The sequence below is a fragment of the Microcaecilia unicolor genome, chromosome 3 (assembly GCF_901765095.1).
Source record: "Microcaecilia unicolor chromosome 3, aMicUni1.1, whole genome shotgun sequence".
NCBI classification, from domain to species: domain Eukaryota; kingdom Metazoa; phylum Chordata; class Amphibia; order Gymnophiona; family Siphonopidae; genus Microcaecilia; species Microcaecilia unicolor.
The window spans coordinates 108,083,975-108,111,232 of NC_044033.1; the positions used below are offsets into that span (position 1 = coordinate 108,083,975).

Sequence of the window (27,258 nt, forward strand, 5' to 3'; positions counted from 1 at the left end):
CGGGGGGGGGGGGGGGGGGGGGGGTCCTCCCTTCCTTCCTTCCTTCCTTCCTTCCTGTTTGCCTATAGGGAAGAGGAGGGGAAGGGTTGAGCTTGGATTGGACCAGGGAACAGTCACTCCACTCTCTAATCCAGCCCTCTTCTCCTGTTGCTCCTGCCCCCTCCCCCCCCCTCGGCTCCACAGTTCAGTTTCCTTTTTTGTCTACAGATTATGCACTGTGTATAGCCAATAATTTTCCTTTGCCCAAATTTCTGAAAAAGCTTCTGTTCTGAAGCAGCTGTGGTTCTCTGGCTCCTTCCATTTAATGGCAGATCTCCAATTGGGAAGACCTTTGGGCGAGTCTGACATCCACTGATCTTCCTGCCTTCAGATTAGTATGGGAGATTGCAAAGGGGAATACTGTATTGTATAACAGGGTGCCTAAATAAAATGTGGCTAGTGTACCTTTTTAATTCCTATTTTGTAAAGGTTACCAAAAAGTTCCTAAAGGTGAAAATAAGTGCTTATAAATTCAAAAACACAAAAACAAATTTCACACAAAACCTACATATAGGAGGGAATTCTATATATATTGCCAAAAAAACGTGCTTAACGCTATTCTGTAAACTTCGCTTAATAAAGTACAGCGAGAGGTCGTGGCAGCCATTTTAGACTGGTGCCACAAGGGGCAGGGGTGAGGGGACCGCATTTCTGCCCACAATGACCCCGCTGGACTACCAGGGGTACAGTTAGGCTCGGGGGCCTACCTGCACGGCTTGGGGTGCAGGGTGTGTTCTGGGGGGGGGGGGGGGAGTTATCTTGATGCGATTTGGGTGGAGGGGTGAGGAAAAGAGGTGACATTGTTGGGGGAGGGGGTTCTGGGCTTTTTTTTTTTGTTAAAGAAAAAAAAAGTTATGCGGGTGCTGGCCCAATATTCAGAACTGGCACCCTCATAGCTAAGTGGCACCTGCATAACTTGGGGCTTCTCCCTAGTGCCACCCCCAGCACCGCCCCTCACCTGTTCACTTTTTAGTTGGGCGGTCTCAGGGGATATTCAGTTGCACTCTCTGGTTAAGTGCTGCTGAATATCCCCACTTAGGTGGCTGAAAGTGATTTAAGCGGTCAGGAGAGGACTCTGGGCATGCCTAAGCCGTATAGAAATGATTTGTAGTAGTAGTAGTACAGAATACTAGTTCAAAGCTGTTTTGACATATTAAAAGTTAAGTGGGCCAACAATGGCTAATGTAGTTTGTAGTTCACAGTTCAGCTTTATTTAATATACCACAAATAATAAGAAGAATATCTAAGCAGTTCACCAAATTGAATTCAGTGAAGGATTAGAAATGTGAAATAGAAACAAACGGTAAAAATGTAAATTATATGGGGGAGCTAATAAAAACCCAAGAGAGAGAAGAGTCAATTAAAATGAAAAAGTGGGTGGAAAGAACATAAGGTGGGGGGGGGGGGAGTGAAAACAGAGACTAGACATAATTTTGCAGAAAACAGTTGCTGTAGGGGGTCGTGGGGAAAGGAGAATTATAAACATTGGGGAGCAGAAGGCAATGCTTATGAAAAAAAGTGGGCTTTGAGAATGGCCTTAAATTTGAAAGCTAAGTGCTTAGGTATAGAGGGATGTCATTCCATTAGGGTAGGTGAAACGACTGAAAATGAAGCAGTTCTTGCAATGTGTGAGCGGACCTTAAGGAGTGAAGGCACAACAAGAAGTTGACGGGGCTAAGTGGAACATGCAACATACACAACTAATAGTATTCTTTAAGGCCCAGATGCGCAAAACTTACCGAGCCAGCAATGTGCTTTTTTTACTGGTTCTAGCCGGTTTAGCGAGCATAGAGTTCAACAAGACATGCACAGAGAGGTTCTGCGGGCTTTTTTTCTGTCACAGTAGCAGCCAGCGAGAATTGTATGCAAAGTTGTTTTAATTTATTTTACTGAGCTAATTACTATTCAAATGTGCATTCCGAATGATGCACAGCCATTTTCCAAGTGATGCAGAGAAAGGACTACCCATCTTTAGGATGACATTTTTATGGGTGGTCAGGAGCCGTCATTGCATGACGGCCGCTTCTTTGCGGTGTAGTCAACTCCTCGTGGTGCAGATCTGTGATTATCTTGGGCAGCTCATTCCTGCTGAGGAAGGGCACCAGTTTCGGGCACAGGAGACAGCTCCATGCTTCCGGGAAGGGGGAGAGCACATCTCTCCAGAAATCAGGCTTGCTGCCATCATTGCTTTGTAGAGCTTCCTGTGAAAAGCACTTGTGCCGCTGGTAAGTTTGAGAAAAAAAAAAGCTACACTGCTTTCATACACACAACTTGTATGCATGTATGAAAGCCGACGTAGCACATGCTGCTCTGAGCATGTGCATAGCAGCCACGCTGAGTGATTTGCTATTCTGTGCATGTTCAGCTGACTGATTGGCTTCCTTCCTACCAAGCTGCTCGCTGATTTTGCGAGCAACTTATTTGCATCTGTTTTTTTTTTTTGGGGGGGGGGGGCATCGCTCGCTGTTTCCACCTCGGTAATTGTTTATGATGCGTATCTGAAAAGGGGGGAGTTCCAGAAAGTTGTGTGTGGATTTACAGGATACAGCCTGAGCGTGCCCAAATTCGGTGCAAGAATTTACACCTGGTTTTACCAGGCATGGAATGCAAACGTTTGGCACAGAGTCTGTACTAAGCATGATTCTATAAATTGTGCACACCCTTTATAGAATCACGTTTTTGGGTGCCAAATTTTCAGCACCATTTACTGAATCCAGTCCTAAGCAACTTACATGTGTCAGTTTCAGAAAAACGCCTGTAACTTCCACTTATTACTACCAATCATGCACATAAGTGCTACCATTCTGTAACGTAGATTTAAGACTCCAGCTTATATAATTGCCTTTTTAGTATTTTTATCATTGGTCGAGTCTCAAAACTCATATTCCATATTGAGCATGCATTAATCAACTCTAGCGTACCAAGGGCAGGGCGAAGGGGGCGGTTCGCCCCGGGTGCAGGCAGCAAGGGTGTAAGCATAGCAGGTGCACGGCTGTCGGCTCTGCCGGTTCCCTGCCTCTCTGACATCAACTTCCTGTTCTGGGGTAGGGGACTGGCAGAGCTGAAAGCCGCGCGCTTGCTCTGCACACCCCGTTGTTTGGAGGAGGGGGTTGCTAAGCCCTGGCTGGCAACTAAGGGGACCCTTTACTCAAAGGTTGGTGCATAGCAACAGGTTTGCCACATGCCAGTCTTGAACTACTGCAGGAGCCCGGCGGTGGTTCCCACCCCCAGCCCGCCATTTCCAACACTACAGGATTTTTTAAAATTTTTGTAGCACTGGAACTTAACCAGCGAGTTAGCGTGGGAGCCCCTACCGCCATCTCAGTGGGTGGCAGTAAGGGCTCCCCACCAAAATGGCTGTGCAGTAAGTGGTTCACTTACTGCACAGCCATTTCTTTTCATAAAAAATGGACAGCCTTTTAACCGCTGCGGTAAAAGGGGGCCTCAGCGCATGTCAAAAACAGGCACCTATGCTAGCGCAGGCCCCATTTTACTGCAGCTTAGTAAAAGGGCTCCTAAAGTAGGAACGCCACCATTAATCAAAGTCCATCCACAAAATGCCTTGAGTGAATTCCTTCAAGAAGGCAGTAAATAAATCCTAATAAATAAAATAAACAAAAGAACTTCTTCAGAACAGCTTTCTCTATATTCATTTTTTTTGTTACTTATCTCCAATCCAAAGATCCACTCTCTCAATACCTGACATGATCATGTTTCGAGCCAGCTGCTCTGCTTCAGGGGGAATCCTTCACTTATTCATCGAGGTCAGGATTTCAGTAGTCCAAGCATTAGATAGTCGGTCATTTGTTTAAGCAGTAATCATTCCTAGTAACCATTCCATAAGACTGGGTAGTGGATGTATGGAAGAACCTGCCAGTGGATGTTGAGGAGGACAAAATTTGGTAACTGGAATCAGGGAAGCACGGGACAAGCACCCTTAGTGACGGGGAAGCAAGGATAAAGCCAGAGATAAGGAGAAGGAGAATAGATAGACAAGCTAAGCCTTACTTTGTAGTAAGAAATGAAAGAGAATAACCTTCCACATACAAAGTTTCTTTTCCAAACTGTGTATTATATCTCAGATATTTTTTCCTGCGATTGTTTAATGCTGGTTTCTGCTTGTTTCATCTGTGCAGGATTTGTCATTAAGACTAAAAGAAGCAGAGGAAGTGCAGAGCACTTTACAAGCTGAATGTGATCAGTACAGGACCATTCTGGCTGAAACGGTGTGTTCACTGTGGATTTGCACATTATTCAGTACATTTTAGAGATGCTAGTCTCTCATCAGACAAATGTTGAATGTAGAATATAGTCCTTGCAGTGGAGATAATTCCTCATGTAAGAACAGTTGACTTCCACAACTGTTTTTCTTTTAAAACTCTTATCCAAAATGCATCCTTTTAATATTTTCCATCATCTGTGTTTTATGCAATCCTGTTTATTTACTATTTCTTAAACATACATTACGCAGTTCCCATGTGAAAAGTGTAACTGTTTTTTTTTATGTGAAGCTTAAAGCAATGATTCAACACTGCCAGTTTTATTTTTGGCTTTCTGGCTACTGAAGTTTTTTTTTTTAACCTTTATTCAGCCAGGTTAATCTCCTAACATTTTAAAATCTCATAAAAGCTAAGGGGATAATTTTCAAAGCCACTTGTGCACATAAAACAATGGCTTACGTGCAGAAATGCCTTGTTATGAAACTGCCCACACTTTGAGCAGGTAAAAATGTGCATGTGAAATAATTTTACACTGGGGTGCTTATGAGAAGTCCAAAAATGGTACCTATTATAAGCTCTCTGATTCCCAGTATTCCTGAAGGCCCTCCTCCCCCTCCACTCCTTAAACTTGGCTCTGCATTTATTCAGAGCACAAAGATGGGAGGCCAGCAAGCAACTCATAGGAATTTTATTTTGAAATCCATGTTCTTTTTTTACAGTGCTGCTTTCTGGTGCAAAGGTAGTGCAGTGTTTCCAAGTACAAAATACCTGCAGTTCTGGCTGTGTGTAAAAACCAGTGCCATACCAAGGGCTGTGTGAGCAGCTTGGCTGCACTGGGCAAAAATATAGAATTAATCCCAGCTCACCATCTTCTCTCATTGGTTGTGCTGAAGTGGGTGAGGCTGGGGCATTAGTGGTCAAGCCAGAAAGGGCACAGCTATAGCTTGGTTCGGACCCGGTTCAAACTACCCCTGTGCATGCATGTTTTTAAAAGTTCCCCACTAGAGGATCAATTTAAGTCATTTCTACACATTAAAAAAAGTTGTCCAGACTCTATGCAGGTAGAAGTATGTTCATAATTCCATTTGCAGGGCAACTCTATAACCGGAAGCCTAGAATAGGCACCTGCCTCTAATTCTATAAAGTTGCATGCCCAAATTTGCAACTAGCACACAAACTTGCATGCACAAATTATAGAATAAGGGCAGGTGTGCACATAACGTAATTAGCTAACAAGCTGCTAATTGTTATTAACAACCAATTATTGGCAATAATTGGTGTTAATTGGCAGTCATTAGCAGTTAGGAGCATAACTGCCCCTGGTTGGTATTCTATAAATTGAGATGCAAATTCCAGAGCATGCAACTACAAGGGGTCGTGGACCTGGGAGGGGTATGGGGAGGAACCGAGGAGTAGGGTAGGGTAGATGAACCGAGGGAGACGTTTAGCTGACAGAAGTTTTTATTTGTTTCCATGGACTTTGGATCTACTTCATTTATATGTGATCTCAAAATTTGCCTCTCTCTGAACAACAAACATCACGAAACTCCTGAAGCAGGCGTTTTGACGCCAAAACACAGCAGCTGTGTTGAGTTGGTTCCAATAAAGATCACCTTTTTGAACCATCATCTCCCTCAGTTCATTGGAAGAGCCAATCTACCCTACTCCCCGGTTTCTCTGTTGCTCATGCACTTAGGGATTGATCGTTCCTCCACTTTGTTTTGGGGGGTATGGGGAGGTCAGGGGCATGTGTGACATTTATGTGTGCAGGTTATAGCATATCTAAAGTTACGCCAACCGTTTGGTCGGCATAAATGCTGATGCCTAGGATTAGGTGCATAACTGCAAACTTGCTAAAACAGCAGTTGTGTGTGTCAATTGCCGTTATAGGATCTGCGTTCAATGCTCAGCATTCCTGTGTCTACCTTTAGACAGTCTTTTGAGAATTACCCTCCCCCCATCCGCCGGAAGGCACCTTGTAGGAATCTGTTCTATAAAGGAAAGTGGGCAGATTTTTTTTTTAATTGCTAAGTCAGCTGCTGGCAGAAAGAGGAGTTGTGTGTGAGGGAGGGAGGGAGGGAGGGAGGGGAAGAATAAAGGGTCTGTCTGTTTTCCCCACTCCCTGTTCATTGTCCTCTAAATCTTCAGGAGTTTGGTAAGCTATACTTATTTTTTACCATTTTCTCTGCTGCCAGATTTCATGTGCAGACAGAACCATATGGGGCCCTGTTTGTGGGAATTTAAAATGTATCAGTATTACAGTGGGGGCCTACCAAAGGATTAATCCACCCCTGAGAGTAGCTGACTGTAAACTATTCCTGTATGATGGGATTTTAAAATTCTTGAATCTAGATCTCTCTAGCCGAGATTGGATAACAGAGCCGGTAGTGGGAGGCAGGGCTGGTGGTTGGGAGGCGGGGATAGTGCTGGGCAGACTTATACGGTCTGTGCCAGAGCCGATGGTGGGAGGCAGGGATAGTGCTGGGCAGACTTGTATGGTCTGTGCCCTGAAAAAGACAGGTATAAATCAAGGTAAGGAATTCACAAAAAAGTGGCACATTTCTTGGCCAGACTGGATGGACCGTGCAGGTCTTTCTCTGCCGTCATCTACTATGTTACTATGTTACTAACATGACTTTGTTTTGTGGATTTTAGGAAGGCATGCTAAAAGATCTCCAGAAGAGCGTAGAGGAGGAGGAACAAGTTTGGAATTCTAAATTATCTACAGCCGAGGAAGAACTGCAGAAGGTATGGGAAAGAACATTTAGCCATCTTTGTGTAAATTGTGGTCCAAGGCATGAAGTTAATTAATATAATATCAAGAGTGCAGTAAGACAATGCACCAGTGGCATAGCCATGGTTAGGCCAATGTGGTAGCTGGTGGAGATTCCCATGCCACGCCAGCTGTCCTTCAAAGGTGCCCAGAACTCCCTGTTGCCCAGCTCAGCTACCTGTCCTGGTCCTACGTTCCTGAACTGCTAATGCCTCACACTGTGGCATACTTGCTCAGTTTTCACATATAGACAAAAACTGAGCATGTGCAGCGTGCCAGTGTCATCAGCTCAGGATTTTCGCCACTGACAGCTGAGCTAGGCTAGCTGAGCTGGGCACAATTGGAGGAGGTCTTCACCTGACGTGGTATGGGAATCCCTGCTGGTTCAGAGGCTGAGTTGGGATTGGGGGCCAAAGGGGAAGGGAGTGGATAGAGAGTGGGAGGAGGGGGGGCGGAAGGCAGAGAGGACATTTCATGCTCATCCATTTTCCTGTGGGCTCATCAAAACTTTGCCTTCTGGCTTTGCTTCTGAAATACACACAGCATGAAATCTGAGAATGTGCATTATCGGGCAAAATGTGGGCTTCCATGTCAAGGTCATTGCTTGTTGGTGTCACTCACTGGTGTCTTTTTAGTTAGTGATTATCTGTGTAGGTCACATATTACTTGTTGCTTTAATTGTTCACCAGTCCGTAGCTGCTTGGGAGGGATGGCATACAAATATGAAAATAAATAAGTTAAAATGCTCAATTGAATGATTTTAACACATTTTATGAAGTGACCAGAAAACTAAGAACATAAGAATTGCCATACTGGGTCAAACCAAAGGTCCATTAAACCCAGTATCCTGTTTCTGACAGTGGCCAGTTCAGGTCACAAATACTTGACATATCCCAAGAGATAGGTTCCATGCTGCTTACCCTCAGGGATTAGCAGTGACTTCCCCCAGATCTCTCTTGTCAATAACAGTTTATGGACCTTTCCTCCAGGAACGTGTCCAAACCTTTTTTAAACCTGGCTGCACTAATTGCTTTTACCATATTCTCTAGCAATGAATTCCAGAACTTAATTGTGCACTGAGGGAAAAAATATTTCTTTTCCAATTTAAGTGGCATACTTAGTAACTTCATAGCATGTCCCTTAGTCTTTGTACTTTTTGAAAGATTAAACAACCAATTCACTTTACCTATCCAACTGTTCTCAGCATTTTATAGACCTCTATCATATCTCTGGTCAGCTGTCTGTTTTCAAGCTAAGGAGCTCAAACCTCTTAGCCTTTCCTCGTAAGTGTTCATCCCATTTACCATGTTGGTTGCCCTTCTCTGTACCTTTTCTAATTCAGCTATATTGTTTTTTGAGATGTAGCAACCAAAACTGCACACAGTTCTGAAGGTACAGTTGCATCATGGAACAATACAGAATACAATCAGGAACAATACGACTTTTCAAACTCAGTTTCAATGGCATAGCGATGTTACCCTATCAAGCACAGCAATGCGGTTAAGCAGTTGAAATCTGCCATTTACAAGCAAGAAAACTATCTGTAGAATTATAAAGTTAGGGGCTATTTTAATAAAATGCACTAGACTCTGGGCTTAATGCATGTTAATGAAGGATTTTACCTTTTGCTAAGCCCAGATTTTATTGCATGTCATGTGCTAATGTTATCATTAACACGCAGTTCATGCATAGAGTTAACACGAGAGCACTTAATGCCTCCTGTTTAGGAGGTGCTGAGTGCTCCTTCTTTAACTCTGTATCCAGTTAGTGCGCATAAAGTATAATGCGCTAGCTGGTTAACACTTCCAGGCCCACTGTCTGCCCGTGATACGCCCCCTCCTAAAAATATCTTTTATAAGGTTAGCATGTGCAAACAAGCAAAATTCTGCAAAATGCTTTAATGTATTTCTATGGTTACCTGTGTGTGGTAATTACATGTTAAGGGCTTAATGGCCTTTATTAAAAGGGCATCTTAAATTTTTGCTGCCTTGGCCATTCTTCTAACAATCAAACCCCTCCCATAATTAGAACTAATTACATTTTCCCAGGCTGACCATACCTGTCCCAATCCCTCATTTTTTGATAGTTATACCAAAAGATCCCCTCCCCACATATTTTGTTAAATATCCTTGTTAACATCCTAGTGTTTTCTACATTCATTGCTACTATCGCATTTCAAAGCCCTTCTTCCATCCCTGGAAGGGAAACCTGTTTCTAGTGCATGAAATTGTTCAGGAAGCCATAACGTAGGATTTCACCATCCATGTGGAACTGGCTTTTAATTGATCCAAGAATATACAGGCTATCACCAGCTCTAAAGGATTCTGATACTGTCTTTTAAATGGGGAGTGTTTTGGATTCAAAGTGGTTTCACGTTCGCTGAATGATTTCTCTTGCAATGTTTATTTTCATAGTCCCATCTGGAGGTGAAATTTCTGGAAGAAACAGTTGAGAAGTTAAAGTCTGATCTCCAAACCACAGAACAGGCATGTCTACTTAATCTTTCCATGTACATAGCCATAATTAAAATTGCTGTTTGATCTCATGGGTATGTGGCAGATAATTTTTTAACTGCTCATACTGGTGAAAGTGTGCATGTACTTTTCACTCCATGGACTTTGCAGGACTTTCAAAGTAGAAATAGTTGCTGCACAAAGTTATTCCTGCTCTGAGACAGGACTATCTTTCTGAGTTTTTGCCAATAAGAATCAGTGTTTATGTGTGCATTTTATTTATTTTTTAAAGGTACACACATAAGTTCATCGCGTACCAGTATCATCCATTCTCTGCCCCTGGGAATGCTTATACATGTATGGCATAAAAGTAGGTGTTTTGCTTTCATAGCACCTCCTTTCATGCATGTATATGAGAGGGCAATTTTATACGTGGCTACCAGTGGTGTGCCACAAGGATTGGGCCTCGGTCCATCTCTTTTTAACATTTTTGTAAGTGATATTGCAGAAGGGCTGTTGGAAAAGGCTTGCCTCTTTGTAGATGATACCAAAACCTGCAATAGGGGTAGACACCTTGGAAGGTTTGGCTAACATGAGAATGGATCTAGAATTTGGTTAAGATTTAATGCTAAAAAGTGCAGGGTTAGGAGTGACCTGAGCAAATACTTCTTTATGGACAGGGTGATGGATGCATGGAAAAGCCTCTCAGCAGAGGTAGTGGAAATAAGAACTGTATCTGAATTCAAGAAAGCATGGGACCAGCACAAAGGATCTCTGAGGGAGAGGAAGAGATTGTAGAGCTTAGTAGTTGGTGTGGATGGGCAGACTTGATAATCCATATAGGGCCCAATATTCAGCCGGTGGCAGGCAGCGCATTTGCTGTCTGCCACCGATGTTAAACCCAGATATTCAGTGCTGGGCGGTATTTGGCAACTGGCATTAAAAATATCCAGGTTTATTTTGGCCACTAAAAGGTTAGCCGGCTATGCCGATATTCAGCACTAACCAGTTAACTTTTAGTGGTCAAAGATAGGCCTACTATTTAAGAGGCCTGTTTTGACCACTCAGCCGGCTATGTCGTGCGATATAGCTGTTTAGCAGCTAGTTGCTAACTGGGATATTCAGCGGGAGATAGCCAGTTATCTCCTGCTGAATATCCATGGTTAGGCGCTTAAACACTATTTAACCGGCCAGAAACAGCTCCTGGCTGGTTAAATAGTTTTGAATATGGGGGGGATAGTCTATATCTGTTGTCATTTTCTAGGTTTTTATGTGTACGAATACTTTCACTTTTCTCCCATTAAAATTATCTGTATATATGTACTGTTGCTCATGCATACTTTTTATGACTAAAATTACACACGCATTTGTAAATAGTTCCAGACCCTGCCTCAACCCAGTCTCCAAGAATGATACAAAATGGCATTACATGTATAGGATGGACAGTTTTATGAAAGTCCATTTCTGGGATAAAACTACATTTGTTATTCAGTGAGGGCATGTTTTGGAGTGATTTTTAAATAAACAGCCTGAAAAATTTTTCTGTATTGTTTCAGTTGCACAATGACATTTTTCCGTTTTTAGTTTAAAGAATACATTTCCCTTATGGAGGCCCAGCTGGAAACTCAGATGAATTCTGCTAGTTCTGAATGCCAGAATTACTCCAAAGAGGTTGAAATTGTAAGTGTGGTGTGCAAATTGTGTGAGCACATATGTTATGTTATTCTTTCACAGTTAGTAATGAACACATCTGTCACTGACAGAGAAATCTACACGGTATCCAGAAAAAACAGGACCCCTTACATAGTTTCAAAATACTTTGCAATTGCTTAAACATTTAGTGTAATGGGTTTTTTCTTAGTTTTTTTTTTTTTTACATTTGTACCCCGCGCTTTCCCACTCATGGCAGGCTCAATGCGGCTTACATGGGGCAATGGAGGGTTAAGTGACTTGCCCAGAGTCACAAGGTTTATAATTTGTGTTCAAAATGACCTCCTATAATTTGTGTTCAAAATGACCTCCTTCAAACTTGACACATTCACAAAGTCTTCAACGCCATTGAGCTGTTGACTCAAACAGTTCTGGGGTTTCATTAATTAGGAGCTCAGCTGTTTTGCGAGCTTGACTTGCTGGAGCTCCAGTCTGTTGAAAAATAAAGAACTCGGAAATGTCTCGACTTTCAGGCAGAAGTTTCTGCTGCAGTAGGACGTTTTTGGGTAATTTGGGAAAATGTTGGGGGTCCTGTTTTTTTTTTCCAGACACTGTGTATGTGAATTGTGAAAGGGAAGGAAAAGGGAATGGGACTTGATGTACTGCCTTTCTGTGGTTTTTGTAGCTACATTCAAAGCAGTTTACATAGTATATGCAGGTACTTATTTCTACCTGGGGCAATGGAGGGTTAAGTGATTTGCCCAGAGTCTCAAGGAGCTTCAGTGGGAATCAATCCCAGTTCCGCTGCATCAAAGTTTGCTGCACTAACCACAAGACTACTACTCCACATTGTGCTTAGGAAACCTATGACATCTGTTATCTGTGAGGATAGGACCACATAGGACTCTCAAGTCACCACAAGAGCTGGAGGGGGACTCCACTGGAGTTTAAGGAGCAGGATATCCATCTTGGAGTTGCTTAGTTTGTTGCCATTCTGTACTTCCTTTGTTTTTGGTTGTTGGAGCTTGGAAACCTCACCCACCTTGCTGCCTGTGCTGTTGCTGTGCATGTACAAAAATTGTAGAGCTTTGTCTGAGGGCTGAATGCAATGGAAGTCCTTTAACCAGATTTTCCAAAACTCAGTCCTTGGCATCTTGAGCTAGGACTGGTTTTCAGGATATCCAAGGAGAATATTCATGACTTGCATATATATTTATTTTTGGAGCCAGGCTAATTTGTATACATTAGATTACCGTATTTTTCAGACTATAAGACGCACCGGACCATAAGACGCACCTAGGTTTTAGAGGAGGAAAATAGGAAAAAAATATTGAGGCAAAAAGTGTGGCAGAGATCTGCTGGAGGACCACAGGTTGTGCAACACTCTTGTATGGGGACAGCAGTTTTGCACAACCTGTGTGGCTCTGCAGTGGAATTTGTCCTCTCCTGCCATCCATGTCCAACAATTTTCCTCTCTCCCCTGCCCTCTCCATCCATGTCCAGCAATTCTCCTCCCCTCCCCATGTCCAGCGATTCGTTCAAACCCCCGCCTACCCGCCCACCTGCCTGTCCGCCCTCAGCTCCCCGACTTTCCATTCATGCAACTGTGCTCCCTGCCTTGAAATCTTTAATTAACATACCCGAAGTCACGGCGAACCAGCAGTAAGTAAAAACAGCAGGCAGGCAGGCTGGCTTGCCTCCTCGTCGCTTCCCTTCCCTCTCAGCGTGTCCTGCCCTCACGGAAAGGAAGTTACATCAGCGAACAGGTACTCTACATTTGGACTATAAGACGCACCCACATTTTCCTCACAAATTCGGGGGGAAAAGTGCATGTTATAGTCCGAAAAATACGGTAATCCTGAAAATGAGACCTGGGAAGTGGTTCTATGGACTGAGTATAGTTAACTTTCAACGCTTAGCTAACATTAATCATGATTAAGACACCACATACCATCAGCCTCGAGGCTGCTTTCAGATTAGATTGGAAACATCAGGATATATACGAATCTTCTCTTTTCTATTTCTTCAAGATAAGGAAGCTTTACTTAGATTATATTTATGTCAAACCGCCTCAGTTACTTTTTGGGAGAGAAGATTCGTGTATTTCCTGATGTGTCCAGGTGGACCCAGGAGAGAAGGAAGAAGTTTCTCTGTGTGTTTCAACACAGTGTGAATCCTCTGTGCCTTTTATACTGTGAGGTATGAAGTAATTAATGCATGAAGAGACTCTGGTGTGTCTCTATTTTCTTTGAGAAAGCCTCTATTTGTGGTATGAATATGGGTATATATGTTAGAATTTGTTCAAACGTTTTGGCTCTATGTGTGTGTGAATGTGTGTGTGTGTGTGTGTGGGGGGGGGGGGGGGTTGTTTGCGGTTTTTTGGCAAAAAAAGGTTAGATGTTTCCCTAAGAGTCTATGCTGGTTTCACTTTGAATCCCTCTGCTTCTAGGCAGTTGAGCCTTCTTAAGGTCATGCTCAACAATCACACGACGATGTCCTTTTACGAAGCTGTGCTAAAAAGTGGCCTTTGCGCGCCCTTATATGGTTCTTTCCCACGTGCTAAGATCATTATTAGTGCAGCTGGAAAATGGCCAATTTTCTATTTTTCAAATTAATGGTTTTGTGCTAATCTTCAAAAATTACAAACACTTGGAAACTATAATACAGGTAAACTGTTATGCATTTGTAAATCTGAGGAAAAACCTCAAGAAGCTCCTTCCCCCCTAAATAAGCGGGTGAACGGGCTAGGGCTTCTTCATCGTCGGAAAAACCTCCAAAACTTTAATTTCCAGCACGAATCACATTTTATATTTTTTTTTCAGTATGTCTTTAAGCTTGCAGATGTTTGAAAAATATCTACTAAAAACTCAAGAAGGTACTTAGCTTCTCTTAGGCTCCTCAGTGATTAGAACCATGGTTAACATTGGCCTCCGTTTCGCCACAGCTGCTTCAGAACCCTCGGTCTAATGATTCTGCCAAAAATACATGGAGAACATGTATGAAAAAATATATATGGAGAAAATGTATGAAAAAATATATATGGAGAACTATCAACCAAGGACAATCCCGTAAATTCAAATCTGTAACCAACAACAGTCCATTGAAAAAAGTATTTTTTAGAAAAATCTTTTTAGAAAAAGTCTTTTTAGAAAAAGTGAATCCACTCTATTTTGCCATTCAATCCGGAAACATTGTATTAAGTCTGAAAATCCATTGTTGTTCTTTTCTTAGTAATCTCCGTCACAAATCTTCTTCATTGTAGAAATCATTAATCTGTTGTAACACTACAACTTTCAAAGACGCAAAAGTGTGTGTTAATTCAGTGCAATGCACCGCCAGCAGAGATGTAGCTTTCTTTGTAGTAATAACACTTTTATGCTCAGTTAACCTCACAAATAACTGCCTAGAGGTTTGAGCGATATATAACTTCTGGCAGGGGCAGATGATACAATAAATTACGCCCTCGATCTGCATGTTGTATTAATATATAAGGTATATTTATATCCTGTACTGGGATTACAAAATTCCTTTGTTTCATTCATCAAGGGACACATTGAACATCTACCACATCTCTTATGTCCCTCAAAGGCTGTGACTTCATTCAATCTGTCTCTAGTCTTTGTCGAGCATAGAAGTTCTTTTAAGTTAGCTCCCCTACTATATGCAAATCGAAGTTTCGATTCTGCGAACAATGGTATTGTCTGTATGATATTCCAGTGCCTACGGATAATTCTCGCGACCAGTGAGGATTGAGATGTATATTTTAACACATACATAAACACTAATCCCTCATCCATATTCACCCTTGCTTGAGGCTGCAGGAGAAGCTCTCTATTATTATATCTAGCTCTTCTAGAGGCATTTTTAACCACTTGCTTAGGGTAGCCTCTCTCCTCCAGTCTTAACTGCAACTGTTTTGCTTGATTTTGAAACACTCTATCTTCTGAGCAAATTCTACGGTATCGCAAAAACTGGGAAAATGGTAAGTTATCTTTTAGGCTCTTGGATGACAACTTGAGTAGTGGAGAAGCGTATTCCTATCAGTCGCCTTTTTAAATACTGACGTATGAAATTGATTGGCTCTCTTCAACACTTTGACATCTAAATATGTAATTTCTTGCCAGTCCGAATTCTTCGTGAACTTGATGTTAGGATGACATCCATTTAAATAGATATTAAATTGGTCAAGAAGATCATCATCTCCTTCCCAGATTAAAAAGCTGTGGCGAAATGGAGGCCAACGTTAACCACAGTTCTAATCACGGAGGAGCCTAAGAGAAGCTAAGTACCTTCTCGAGTTTTTAGTAGATATTTTTCAAACATCTGCAAGCTTAAAGACATACTGAAAAAAAATATAAAATGTGATTTGTGCTTTTGAAATTAAAGTTTTGGAGGTTTTTTCCGATGATGAAGAAGCCCTAGCCCTTTTACCCGCTTATTTAGGGGGGGGAAGGAGCTTCTTGAGGTTTTTCCTCAGATTTACAAATGCATAACAGTTTACCTGTGTTATAGTTTCCAAGTGTTTGTAATTTTTGGATGTTCCTAGTTTTGGAAACTTTCCCTTCATTTTCTTTGTGCTAATATTACCATTAGCGCGGAACCATTAACAAAAAATTAGCTCATGAGCCCTTACCAACACCTATTTTGTAGGTGGTAAGGGCTCATGTGTTAGCGTGTGGCAATGCAGATGCGCTAAATGATTAGCACAGAAACTCCAACTTTCCACCCCCCAGACATGCCCCCCTCTGTGAAAAAATGTAAATGATTTTTTAGCGCATGGTTTGTGCATGCAGAATTACCATGGTGCACCTCAGCACATTCCACGGTAAGGCCTTTTAAGCTGCAGGAAGCATGCTTTAGTGTTGTTAGGTTTTCAAGGCAGAAACTAGGTTCGTGAGCCCTTGGACCACTGCCGAGGAGCGGCAGTGGCAGGCAAAACCACCCCACATCAGAGACAAGGCAGAACTCTGACAGAAACAGCTAGACTTCACCTGCACTTGACCGCCGTTCCTCAGGAGTTGAGCCCCTGGGTGCAGGCGGCCGGCAGGACTTACCGAACAGGGCAGGAACTGGATACCAACTAGGCTGAACAGGAACTGAGGGTCAGAGGGGAAAGGAATATACATGGGCAGCAAGGCAGGAAACTGGGCTAGGACTCACAGACAGACAATACTACACAAGGCAGGAAATGGACAATCTAAAGGACAGGAACTGAAAGCTGCCAGGAAGCCACTGAAACAGGGTATAAACACTGACAGACAAGAGTCAAGCCTGAAAGCTGCAGAGCAGCCACTAAGCAAGAGACACAGACAAACAGAAACTAGACCAGAAACAAGACTAAGAAATAAGCAATAAACCTAAGCTAAACTACACACAGACTAACTAGAACCGGACAAGAAACTCAAACAAGAAACCAGACTAGGCAGAAGTGCAACAAAGCACCAACAAACCAGGGACCTTAGACGATGCAAAGGCAAACACAGAAGTTTCCAGGTGATTAATAAAGCCCATCAGCTGCTGAAGTTCATTGCAGGAATCACAAGGCAGCTACGGGTGCTGTTCAGGCACAAACAAGAGAAGCAGGTCTGGCAGCCCGGAAGATCCAGGCCGGACTAGGCTGAAGTCTGGAACGGGTGACAGTTTATAGCAGCCACCGGTTCTGGCCACCAGAGGGCGAGGTGAGCACAGACAAGGAAACGGTCACAAACGTGACAAGTGCTTATCGCAGCTTAGTGAAAAGACCACTACTTGACTTGCCTCGCTAAAAAAAACATGCTCATATTAGAAAGGTAACCCCTAGAACTAGCAGGTATTAAATAACATTGCATTCATGTCAAATAATGCAGCAGGTGAACATACCACAATATTTAGTGTGAGCTTGGTAACCACTCCTTTGTATTGGGGACATGCACATTTTTGCATGCTTATGCTAACATCTTTTCAGACCCCTTTAATCTGCACATTAAAGGCTATTGCATGGGTCCTTCATTCTTTCATGTAAATTGGGAGAGAATTTGAAATCAGTAGGTTTAAATCTGCACATTTTTACATTCTTAGCATGTTGCTTGCAGTATGTGTGTATTCCCATAATTGACCCATCTGTATATTTTGTTTTTAAGTTGCGACAGCTTTTATCAGAATCACAAGAACAGCTGGATGCAGCCAAAACTGAGGCACAGAAGCAAAGCAAAGAGCTTGCATTGGTAACTTTCACTTTATCTGTACATGCTGGAATGATTATTGGTTGTACAATGTACACAGCAAAGTCATCACCAGGGTGGAGGAACAACACACAACGACTAATGGATTGTCACAGGAGAAACAAAGAACAGTAGGATTGTAGATGGGTCTTCCAACAAACACTCGTACACTGATGGAGTCATAAGATATTTTAATTGATAAGGCAGCTAAGACCCAACGTGAGACCATGTTTCTGCATAAAAGTCTGCTTCAGGGGTCTGCTAATGTACAAAAATGGAAAACTATTTCTTCTCTTATTACAGAATAGAACCTATCAATGGTCCAATAGATGAAATCACCTCATCGCTTTTTTTTTTTGACTATAGCATGGGAAAAGGTTCTAGGTTCTACTCTGTGATAAGAGAAGAATTGGGTTTCCACTTTTGTACATCAGCAGACCCTTAAGGCAGGCTTTTTTACTGAAACAGGGTATGGGTGCATTCCTATTCTGAAGTAATCTTTTATCTGCTTCTGTTTTATTATTTTTGTGTTTTTTAAGTTCTTGAATGTCCAGATGTGGCAAATTTTCAGCTGGCGTGGTGACCATACTAAGTCCAGTGCCGGCACCAGGGCTTAACTTAATACATATATTCAGTACCACTATCCGTATAGGTAGAGGTGCTGAACATATATATATAGAATAGTGTCTATGACAGCACTATCCATTTAGTTAAGGCCTGCTATTCAGGCCAAGCATCACACTAAATGGATCTGTTCCGCTCCATCCCAGATCACAATTTTATAGATATTATCTGCTAAATGTCTCAAAAATAGTGATTAATCCTAAAAGTATCTGTTCAGAAAACTCTCACTAAGTTTTTTTACATTTTAATATAACGGAAGGAAAAGAGCCTCAGTTATTGCTAGAGCTTGAATAACATTAATGGGAGCTTCATATTATGGCACTCTCAGCTCAGCTGCATTCAATCATTGGCTATAAAAAACGTCCATGTTAATTTTATTTTTCTTCAAAATCTTTCATAAAACTTTCATTTCCTGAACGGATCCAATTGAAAACCCTTGTATTTCAATCACTGAGTGGGGTAGAGAGATACTTATCTTATATTAGGACAATCCCAACGGGAGCCCATTTCACTATCGCTTCATCAGCGGAGGTCCTCTTTCCGTATCACTCTTTTTGCCTCCATAGCAGCACCGCAGCAAATGAAACAGGGCTGTCTTGGAGCCTTGGCCTTTCCTAGAACACAGCCCTCTCTTCGCCAGGAAGTTACATTAGAGAGCAAGGTACTTTTCCTACATAAAGGCCCCTGAGGCAGGCACTTGGCCGAAACATGGTGCCGTGTCGGACGTCTTCCTGTTGTTTCTGATGGTGTCTTGCTGGTCACACTACTCCCTTGTATTGTTTTCTGTTACATAGTGGATCACAATCTTCCACTTCTGCAGTTTCCCAATTTGATTTATAGATATTATCTGACTGTATGGAAGGGAATTCAATAATAAGGCACCTTATTGGTGCAGATTCTATAAAAGGGAAAGGGAAATGGGACTTGATATACCGCCTTTCTGAGGTTTTTGCAACTACATTCAAAGGTACTTATTTTGTACCAGGGGCAATGGAGGGTTAAGTGACTTGCCCAGAGTCACAAGGAGCTGCAGTGGGAATCAAACTGAGTTCCCCAGGATCAAAGTCCACGGCACTAACCACTAGGCTACTCCTTTCCACTTTCCTTTATAGTAGGAGTTCTCAACCCAGTCCTCAGGACACACCCAGCCAGTCAGGTTTTCAGGCTACCAAAGATGATCATGCATGAAATAAATTTGCATTCAGTGGAGGCAGTACACTCAAATTTATCTCAGTCATATTCATTGTGGGTATCTTGAAGAAAAGACTTGTTGGGTGTGTCGTGAGGACTGGGTTGAGAACCCCTGCTTTATAAAATACTGGTATAATCAGGTATATCTGACTTATTTTACCCAATTCTAAACAGGCTTACTACGAGGCCATTCAGAAGAGTGCCTTCTGTTCTGTAGCACCCTTCTTGTGGAATAACCTTCTGTTGTATATCCATTCAGAAACATCATTAAAGAAATTTAAAGTACTTCTTAAAACCCATTTTTTTTAACTTTAGCTTTTGTCTAGTTTGCCTCTGATTTCCTTCTGATGGAGAGTGTAATAGCATTCTCTCTTTTTAATTAATAGGGTGATTATTTCTTGTTATGACTGTTGACTTTCCTATATATACAAATGGTGTTCTTATTCTGAGTGTCTGCCTGTTTTGCGTTTTTAAGGGGCCCTTTTACTAAACTGCCCAACGCGCGTCAATGTGGAATAACCGCCCGGCTGCCGCGTGGCCCGGGCGATAATTTCAGTTTTTATGCACGTCCATTACGCGCGCCAGAAAATAATTTTTATTTTTCAGCGCACAGCACTAACCGGGCAGTAAAAGGCATTCTATGCACGTAGACCATTACTCTCGGTTAACACGTGAGACCTTACGCTAAGTCAATGGGTGGCAGTAAGGAGTCAGACCCAAAATGGATGTGCGCCAATTTTTGTCCAAAATTCTTTAAAAAAAAGGGATTTTTTACAGGTGCGCTGAAAACTGGATCATGCGTGCATCCAAAACACAAAGTGATTAAGCAAATCTTAATAAACATATATATAAATACTTCTGAGGTTAGGTGTAAGCACTTACTCCAGCTGGTATAAATGCATGCATCTAATTGCTGGAGATATGTGTGCGGCTTATGGTATTCTATAACTTATAGGCCAGATCCTATAAATGACATGCAAATTTCTGGGGGCAAAATTATACGCTATCCTGAAAAGCACATGCAACTAAATTGGCTAACAAGCCAATTTGCGCTAATAATTAGGTGCTAACAATCAATTATTGGTGTTAATTGGCATCATTTTTGATTTGCACGTACACCTGGCTAAATGCTATTCTATAAAGATCTTATAGCATGCAATTCATGGCCATAGAAGGGGCACAGGCTGGTCGCTGTCATGGACAGGATGCTGGGCTCGATGGACCCTTGGTCTTTTCCCAGTGTGGCATTACTTATGTACTTTAGATGCACGTAGTATTACTGAATACTGCGGATCCGCGCCTACCTTACGTGCCAGGATTTACACCAGATTTCAGTTGGCAGAAATCCTCCTGGGGATGGATCCCGGTTTTTCTATAAAGGGCGCCGATCTGGTGATCCCAGAATGCCCATTATAGAATACCGTTCCGTGTTGATTTTTTTTTTTGGCGCCAAATTTTGAGTACCATTCACTGAACTGAGCCCTATGCGTATAAGTGACCATCCCATGCAGGCTCTGCCCATGTGAAATCCCATTTGTCCAGTGCATGTATGTGTATTTCCAGAAAATGTGTATATGCTAGTTTTCTAATCAGTTACACCCACAGTCGGCATGAAACTGTTAGCACCCTTTTTTTTTTTTTTATAGAATTACCCCCTTTAGGGGCATATTTATCAATGTGGACTACGGTTAAGACATGTTATTTTACCACTGACTTGTGCTATTTTAACACAGATCCCATTTTATGCAGAGAGACCTAGTTACTGATAGCTGGGGTTAACAGTAAAAAAAACATATCTTGACGGCAGACCATGTTGATAACTTCCCCCCTTAGTGATTTAAATGGTCCAGTGCTATCTGTATATATTTTGAGAATATATTAATAAGGAAAGTATGTATTCACTGGATGTTGGCAAATGCATAATTTGCTAACACTACTTTCCTGTATAGAATACTAGTGTAACTGAGTATAAATGCGCATATGTGCTTTGGGGTGTGAACAGTTATGCCAGCCTGGCATAAATATGTGTGCCTAAGTGTCGTTGGTGTCCACGTAACTTATAGGGGTCGATATTCAAAGCAATTTAAGCAGCAGGAGAGGCTCGCGCCTGCTTAAATTGCTCAGGGCCGGCAATCTTCCTATATTCAGTGTCACTTAACTGGGCAGTGCCATTGAATATGGGCACTAACTGGCCATTTTGGAACTGGGCTGCACAGGAGTGTTAAGGGGGTGGAGTCGGAGAGGAGCTGGCAGTTATGTGGGTGCTGACAGTATTCTATTGCTGATGCCTGCCTATCTAAGTGGGCATATAGGACAGCACTTTGCCTACATAGCTATTCAGGTGCAAGCACTGAATATCAGCCGGTACCTGCTTTACTTCTGGGTACCTGCCTGAAGCAACCATAGTCTTCCTTCCCTCCAGAACCCTCCCCCCCCCCCCGAAGATCAATGGGCCTCCTCCATCCCTCCCTCTACTGACCCCGCAGAATCCATAACTTCCTTCTTTCTGACCCCCCCCCCCATTCCGATCCCCTTCCCCCAAAGGAGCAAGATGCCCATTAAGTATCCCAACCCCCTGCAGGCCCCCCCTGGGGTGGTAGTCTAATTCAGCTGAATATTGACTAGATAGTATTCTTTGTTACAAGGTTTCAGGGGGTTGGGTGAAGGTTCAAAAGGAAGGGAAAGAGTAAGCTCTTTTGGGGAGTTCTTGGGGGGAGGGGGGCAGAGGAACAGGGTTTGGGAGAGATTCCTCAAATAATAGCACAAAATTGAATGTAGTGTTTCTTCATGGTTTCTGCTGAGCGCTTGGACGCTGGCTTGGTTGTTTGACTATTTTTTGATGTTTTTAAAGATGATTTAAACATAAATGTGGGCCACACCCGAGCTCTGCCAGCATTTGCCCATGTGCACATCCACCTGTAAAATACTAACTAGCGCAGATGGGCACAAATTTACAGAATAGTACAAAGGCACATGTCTGGCATGTATGCACAAATCCTGGGAGATTCTATATATCTCACCTTAATTTCCACGCAGAAATCGAAGCATATTCTATAACAGTGTGCGTAACTTAATTGGTTAACTAGCTAATCAGTGCTGTCAGTTGGATGTTAACAAGCAATTATCAGCACTAATTGGCATTAATTAAGATTTACACTCACAACTCACTAAGTATATTCTGGAATGTGGTACGCTTAAATTCTAAGTCTTATAGTTGAAAAGGGGGTGTGGCCATGTGCATGGTATGGGCGTTTCTAAAATCTTTGCACTTTGTTAAAGAATACACCTGCTCTGTGTCTAATTTAGGCATCAGGCTTTACGCCAAGCAACACATGGCATAAATAGCCGCAACTAAATTTGGTCATGTGGAGAGGCAGTAGTGGTTTGTAATATTCTACATACCACACTGAAAATTAAGCCTCTTCTATAAAATGTAGGTGTACTTTAGAGAATATGCCTAGGTGTATTTTTTTTTCTGTGCCGAATTTTCAGGCACCATATATAGAATCTAGACAAAAATGTGCACATATGCTAATATTCTGAACATTTATTTAACTGGTGTGTAAATGTTAGCATTATAGAATTACCCTCATATCCCTGGATTTTACATATGGCACCTAAAAAATCCGCATGGAACTAAACGTATTCTATAAGATTTAGGTGCGGTGTATAGAATATGCTTAGTCGATACCATAGCCCCTAAATCTACGTGTGCCCATTTACGCCAATGAAAACCTGGTATAAATCCATTAGTGTAGATTTAGGCACACTGACCTGTATTCTGTAATTATGCACTGAAATTTTGGAACACCCACAAAATGCCCATATATACACTCATAAACACACCCATTTTAAGATACGGACATTTATTTTGAACTGCGCGCTTTGCAATTTAGGCACAGTTCTTTATAGAATATGCTTAGCGATCTCCTCACATAAATTATGATAATTTCCAATGAATGCTCATTATTGCTTGTTTAGTGCTGTTAAAAATTATGATTACCTTGTTACACCAATTAAGTTACACGCGTATTTCTGCACATAATCTAGGCACCATATATAGAATCTGGCCCATAGGGGGTAGTTCTATAACTGGGCACCAAAATTTAGATGCCTATTTGACGCACGCTGATGGCTAATTCTATAACTGAATCTGAGCACCAAGATTCCATTATAAAATAGCGTAAGTTGGCATCAACATGCCTACATTCTCACTTGTGTCATGTCAATAGCAGGTATAAGTGGGGGCACCAAAATGTGGCAGTTTAGCGTGTAACTTACAGTATTCTTTATGTGCATAAATTGTGGACCTGCTCAGGTACCACTCATGCTCCTCCCCTGTAAACATCCCCTTCCATTTACGCACCGATTTTCACACATTTATAGAATAGTGCTGATAGGCCGATGCTCAGAATTCCTGCACTAGAGACAGCAGAGCAGAGACCATACTGCCGGAACAGTGCAGAAAACAAGCTCTCAATACTCAAAGGAAATGCTATTCAAATTATATGCTTGGCGCATGTGCAGAAGAATTTTGCAGTAAGCTCAGCTCTTATGTGCATGCGCCAGGCAAACCCGTTTTCTGTGCCTTTAAATATAAGCTGTTCAAAAAATTTTTTTAACTTAGAAGGTTTATATTTAAGCGCAGCAAACAGGCACCAATGTGTGCTTTCACTTTTAGGTTTGCTCGGACTCGTGCACATTTATTTCTTTGCACTGGTGCTTACAGGCTTGCATGGGCTTTCTTCCACTTCCAAAACAAATCAAAACTGGCAGATTATAAAGAAAGAATTGTGAGAAATCCTCTCTTCAAACACCCTAACGCCTACCCATGTAAGTGCTAGTATTCCATAAATTTACACATCTGCGCATAAATATTGGTGCCATGTTAAAGAGTGAGGGAACAGTGGCTAACTGTAGATGTAGGCTTGTAGCCAGGTTAAACAGAAGTGTTTCCCTGGCCTTATCTAGGTTGGAAGAGTACAGAGTGTGCATATATTTGGGTTTTCAGATGTATGCACGCTGTTTTACCCCCAATCTGCAGCCTGCCCAGAAAGCAGTAAAAGTTTATGTGACCTCTCTTTATCTGCATATCTTTTAGACTGTTTCCTAAGGTTACTGCAAGATACACATTGTTTCAAAAAGGGCCATGTTAAAAACGTCCAAAATTCAAGTTGGGAATATAACCATTTTCAAAACAGAAAAAGTCTCTCTTTTTTTAATGACTGTTTGCTAGATGTTTTTGTCCTCTATTTGTTTATTTTTTTTTTGGTCTATTTTTGAAAAAAAAAAAAAAAAGGTCCAAGTGAACAACGCACAAAATGAAGTCACTGGGATATAGGAGGAGCCAACATTCTTAGTATAATGCGCTTAAAACGCTGGTGAAGCTTAGCAAACAGGGTCCTTAGACTTATAACTTTGAATGAGATTGGGCACAAATTTAGAAGCTCAGTTTTTAAAAAAATATATTGGGCCCATAGTATCTGATACAGACAGAATGTTTCTGTTTCCTAGGGGAACATTTTTTAAGAATGCACTTAGGGGTAAATTCTATAAATGGCAAATTAAAGATCGTTGCTGAAAAACCACACAACGTGATTATATAAACTATGGCTAAAGTTAGGTGTAATTTACAGAATATGCTCACACACCATGCTTATGCCTAAAATGTAGGCACACCCATTTAGGCCACCAAAACCAAGCCTAAATATCTGTGACTAAGTTAGGCACAGATCACGTGTATTCTATAATAGTGTGCATAAGGTTTTGAAATGCCCACGACCCACCCATAGCCACGCCCCCTTTCCACTGTGCGCATTAGAATTTATACCCACCGTGTTGTAGAATACATCTAGAACGTTGTGTGTGTAAATTCTAATTTAAGCCAATTAGTGCTGCTAATTAGTTAAGTACCAATTATCGGCACTGTGGCTCATTACTCAAGTTGTGCATGTAATTAGGCCATGTGGCCAAATTAGCACGCACAACTCAAGGTGCCATATATAGAATTTGGGGGGTTAGGGAGCTGGTAATCAATACTGACCACATAAGTGATTTTGAATATGGACCTAAAATTCATTTATTTACTTTCACTTTTTAATTTGTTTTATGGTTGTCTGCGGACTTCTGATCAGACTACTTAAATCACAGACACCATATATAACTAATTCTGTTAATTATGTAAGTCACATTTGATTTTCTGTGACCAATCTTCTGTGTTTCCTTGAACAGAAGGGTTTCTGTGCCTGTTCTCTCCAGCCCATGATGTGATGCCGAGCTGTAGCTTATACAGAAACCTGAAAGCAATTGTGTGGTTTCTAATAATTAGCTGAACTGCTGAATGTTTTGTTTCTTTACCTCTTGTTCTGTGATACCACTGCGTAAAATGTTGTACACCATCTCTTTCACTGAAGATTTGGATATATCCCAAAACCATTTTGTACATTGAGCAAGACTTACTGGTCCCTGTTTCAGGTCAGGCAGCAGTTGGGTGAGATGAAGAACCATGTACATGATGGAGAAGCAGTTGGGTCACAGACTGACCGAACTGAGAGAGAGCCGGGCAAGCTTAGGGTGGTGAGACAATTTGTGCATGTGGACATGCCTTAACACATTTTCTTTGTCTCACAGCGATGTCCTTTCTCATTGTATCTAACGATGTGCCCTTTTAACCAGTTTTGTGCTGTGTGTGCATGCTGAACTTTCAAACCTATTTAATCAAGACCGGCAGAATGAAAATACTAACCCTCAAGCAAACTGACTTCCCAAAATTGCATAAGCACTTATTGACATGACATGGAAGGAGATTGCTCTTTAAAGGGACAGTGTTTCATTTGTAGTATTCATATATGTTAATTATTGCACCCTATGTTGAAATGGCTATAATATATGCTATAAATGGTAAATCTTTTTTTTAGCAGACTGTCAATGATACATTTAAAGTAACAGTTTATGAAAATAGACTGGACAAAAGGAAAATTAATTTTAATACTCATCATTTGTTGATTGTGCAATTATGAGGATGTCTTTTACAAAAACCGGCTACTTGAGCTTAAAATGCATGATTTGCTGTCTTACAGCCAAAGAGCACTAAGCTTAGCACACTTTTCTAGTTGTATTTTAAGCAGCTTTTGTTGTGAGAGGAATTTAGTCACAGTTGAATAAGATTTTTAACTTGCACAAAGAGTATAAAACTGGCATATCTCCATGCAAATCCCATTTAAATGGGTTGAATACTGACCACTGCCACACAGACTTACTTCCTGTTCATTCTCCTCCTCCTTAAGGTTGGTACTGTGAGCATGTTTCTAATCATGTGGTTGTGGAGTCATGTACTGGGCCATCAACTAATGTTTTAAGTATGCTAATGATGCCAGTCTTTAGGAAGAGGAGGAAAAGTGGTGGGGAACCACAGAACAAGCTCTTGCTATTCCACTGGCAGATTCACTTCCCTTTTTGGCTGGTAGGGCATGGGGATTTTCAACAGCCATACTGTTCCACCTGGCCATTTTGCTCCCCCCTCCATTCTGGTGCCCAATTCTGTCTAGGTTTATTTTATGGTTGGACCAGCTCTATTACTTTTTATTACAAGGAGGTGTGTTAGGGCCCTGAAAGCTTAACTCATACTATTGGAATTTTAAACTCTTAGGTCAGAGGTGAGCCAAGGTTAATTCAGATTTCTGGGGTTATTGTTAGTCTATGGTGCTGAGCAGCATGGTTCTAGACATGGAGTTCTGGATGTACAAGCTAAACGCGCACCTTAGTAAAAGACTCCCTTAACCAGCCGAGTCAATATTCAGCCCTGACTGGTTAAGGGTTTTTTTTTACTAAGGTGCGCATTTCGCTTGTGCTAGAAATTAGCTGGCGCTAAACTCTGAAATGCCCATAGGAATATAACGGATGTCTCAGCATTTAGCACCAGCTGGTTTCTAGCGCTAGCTAAAAACGCTAGCTCATCTTAGTAAAAGACCCCCTTCGTTAATAGTTGCCAAAGATAGGCCTGCTGTTTAGGTGGTCCGATTTGGCTGCTAAGCTTAACTGGCGAAGCGCTGAATATTCACGACTATCACCCGGTTAGCCACTATCCCCCAGATTCTGAATAGTGTGCC

The 27,258-nt window shown here is 41.8% G+C and overlaps 1 protein-coding gene across 2 annotated transcripts in view; it reads left to right on the top strand.

Moving 5' to 3' along the window:
- The window catches only part of RRBP1 (ribosome binding protein 1), a 193,657-nt gene that overhangs the window by 151,725 nt on the left and 14,674 nt on the right, over positions 1-27,258 (top strand). The window contains exons 15-20 of one of the 2 annotated variants that reach the window (XM_030196259.1): positions 4,176-4,265; positions 6,915-7,007; positions 9,447-9,518; positions 11,070-11,165; positions 17,255-17,338; positions 25,625-25,726. In XM_030196259.1, coding sequence (XP_030052119.1) covers positions 4,176-4,265; positions 6,915-7,007; positions 9,447-9,518; positions 11,070-11,165; positions 17,255-17,338; positions 25,625-25,726 — 537 coding nt within the window. The remainder of the gene's footprint in view (positions 1-4,175; positions 4,266-6,914; positions 7,008-9,446; positions 9,519-11,069; positions 11,166-17,254; positions 17,339-25,624; positions 25,727-27,258) is intronic. The other variant, XM_030196260.1, reaches the window with a different exon arrangement.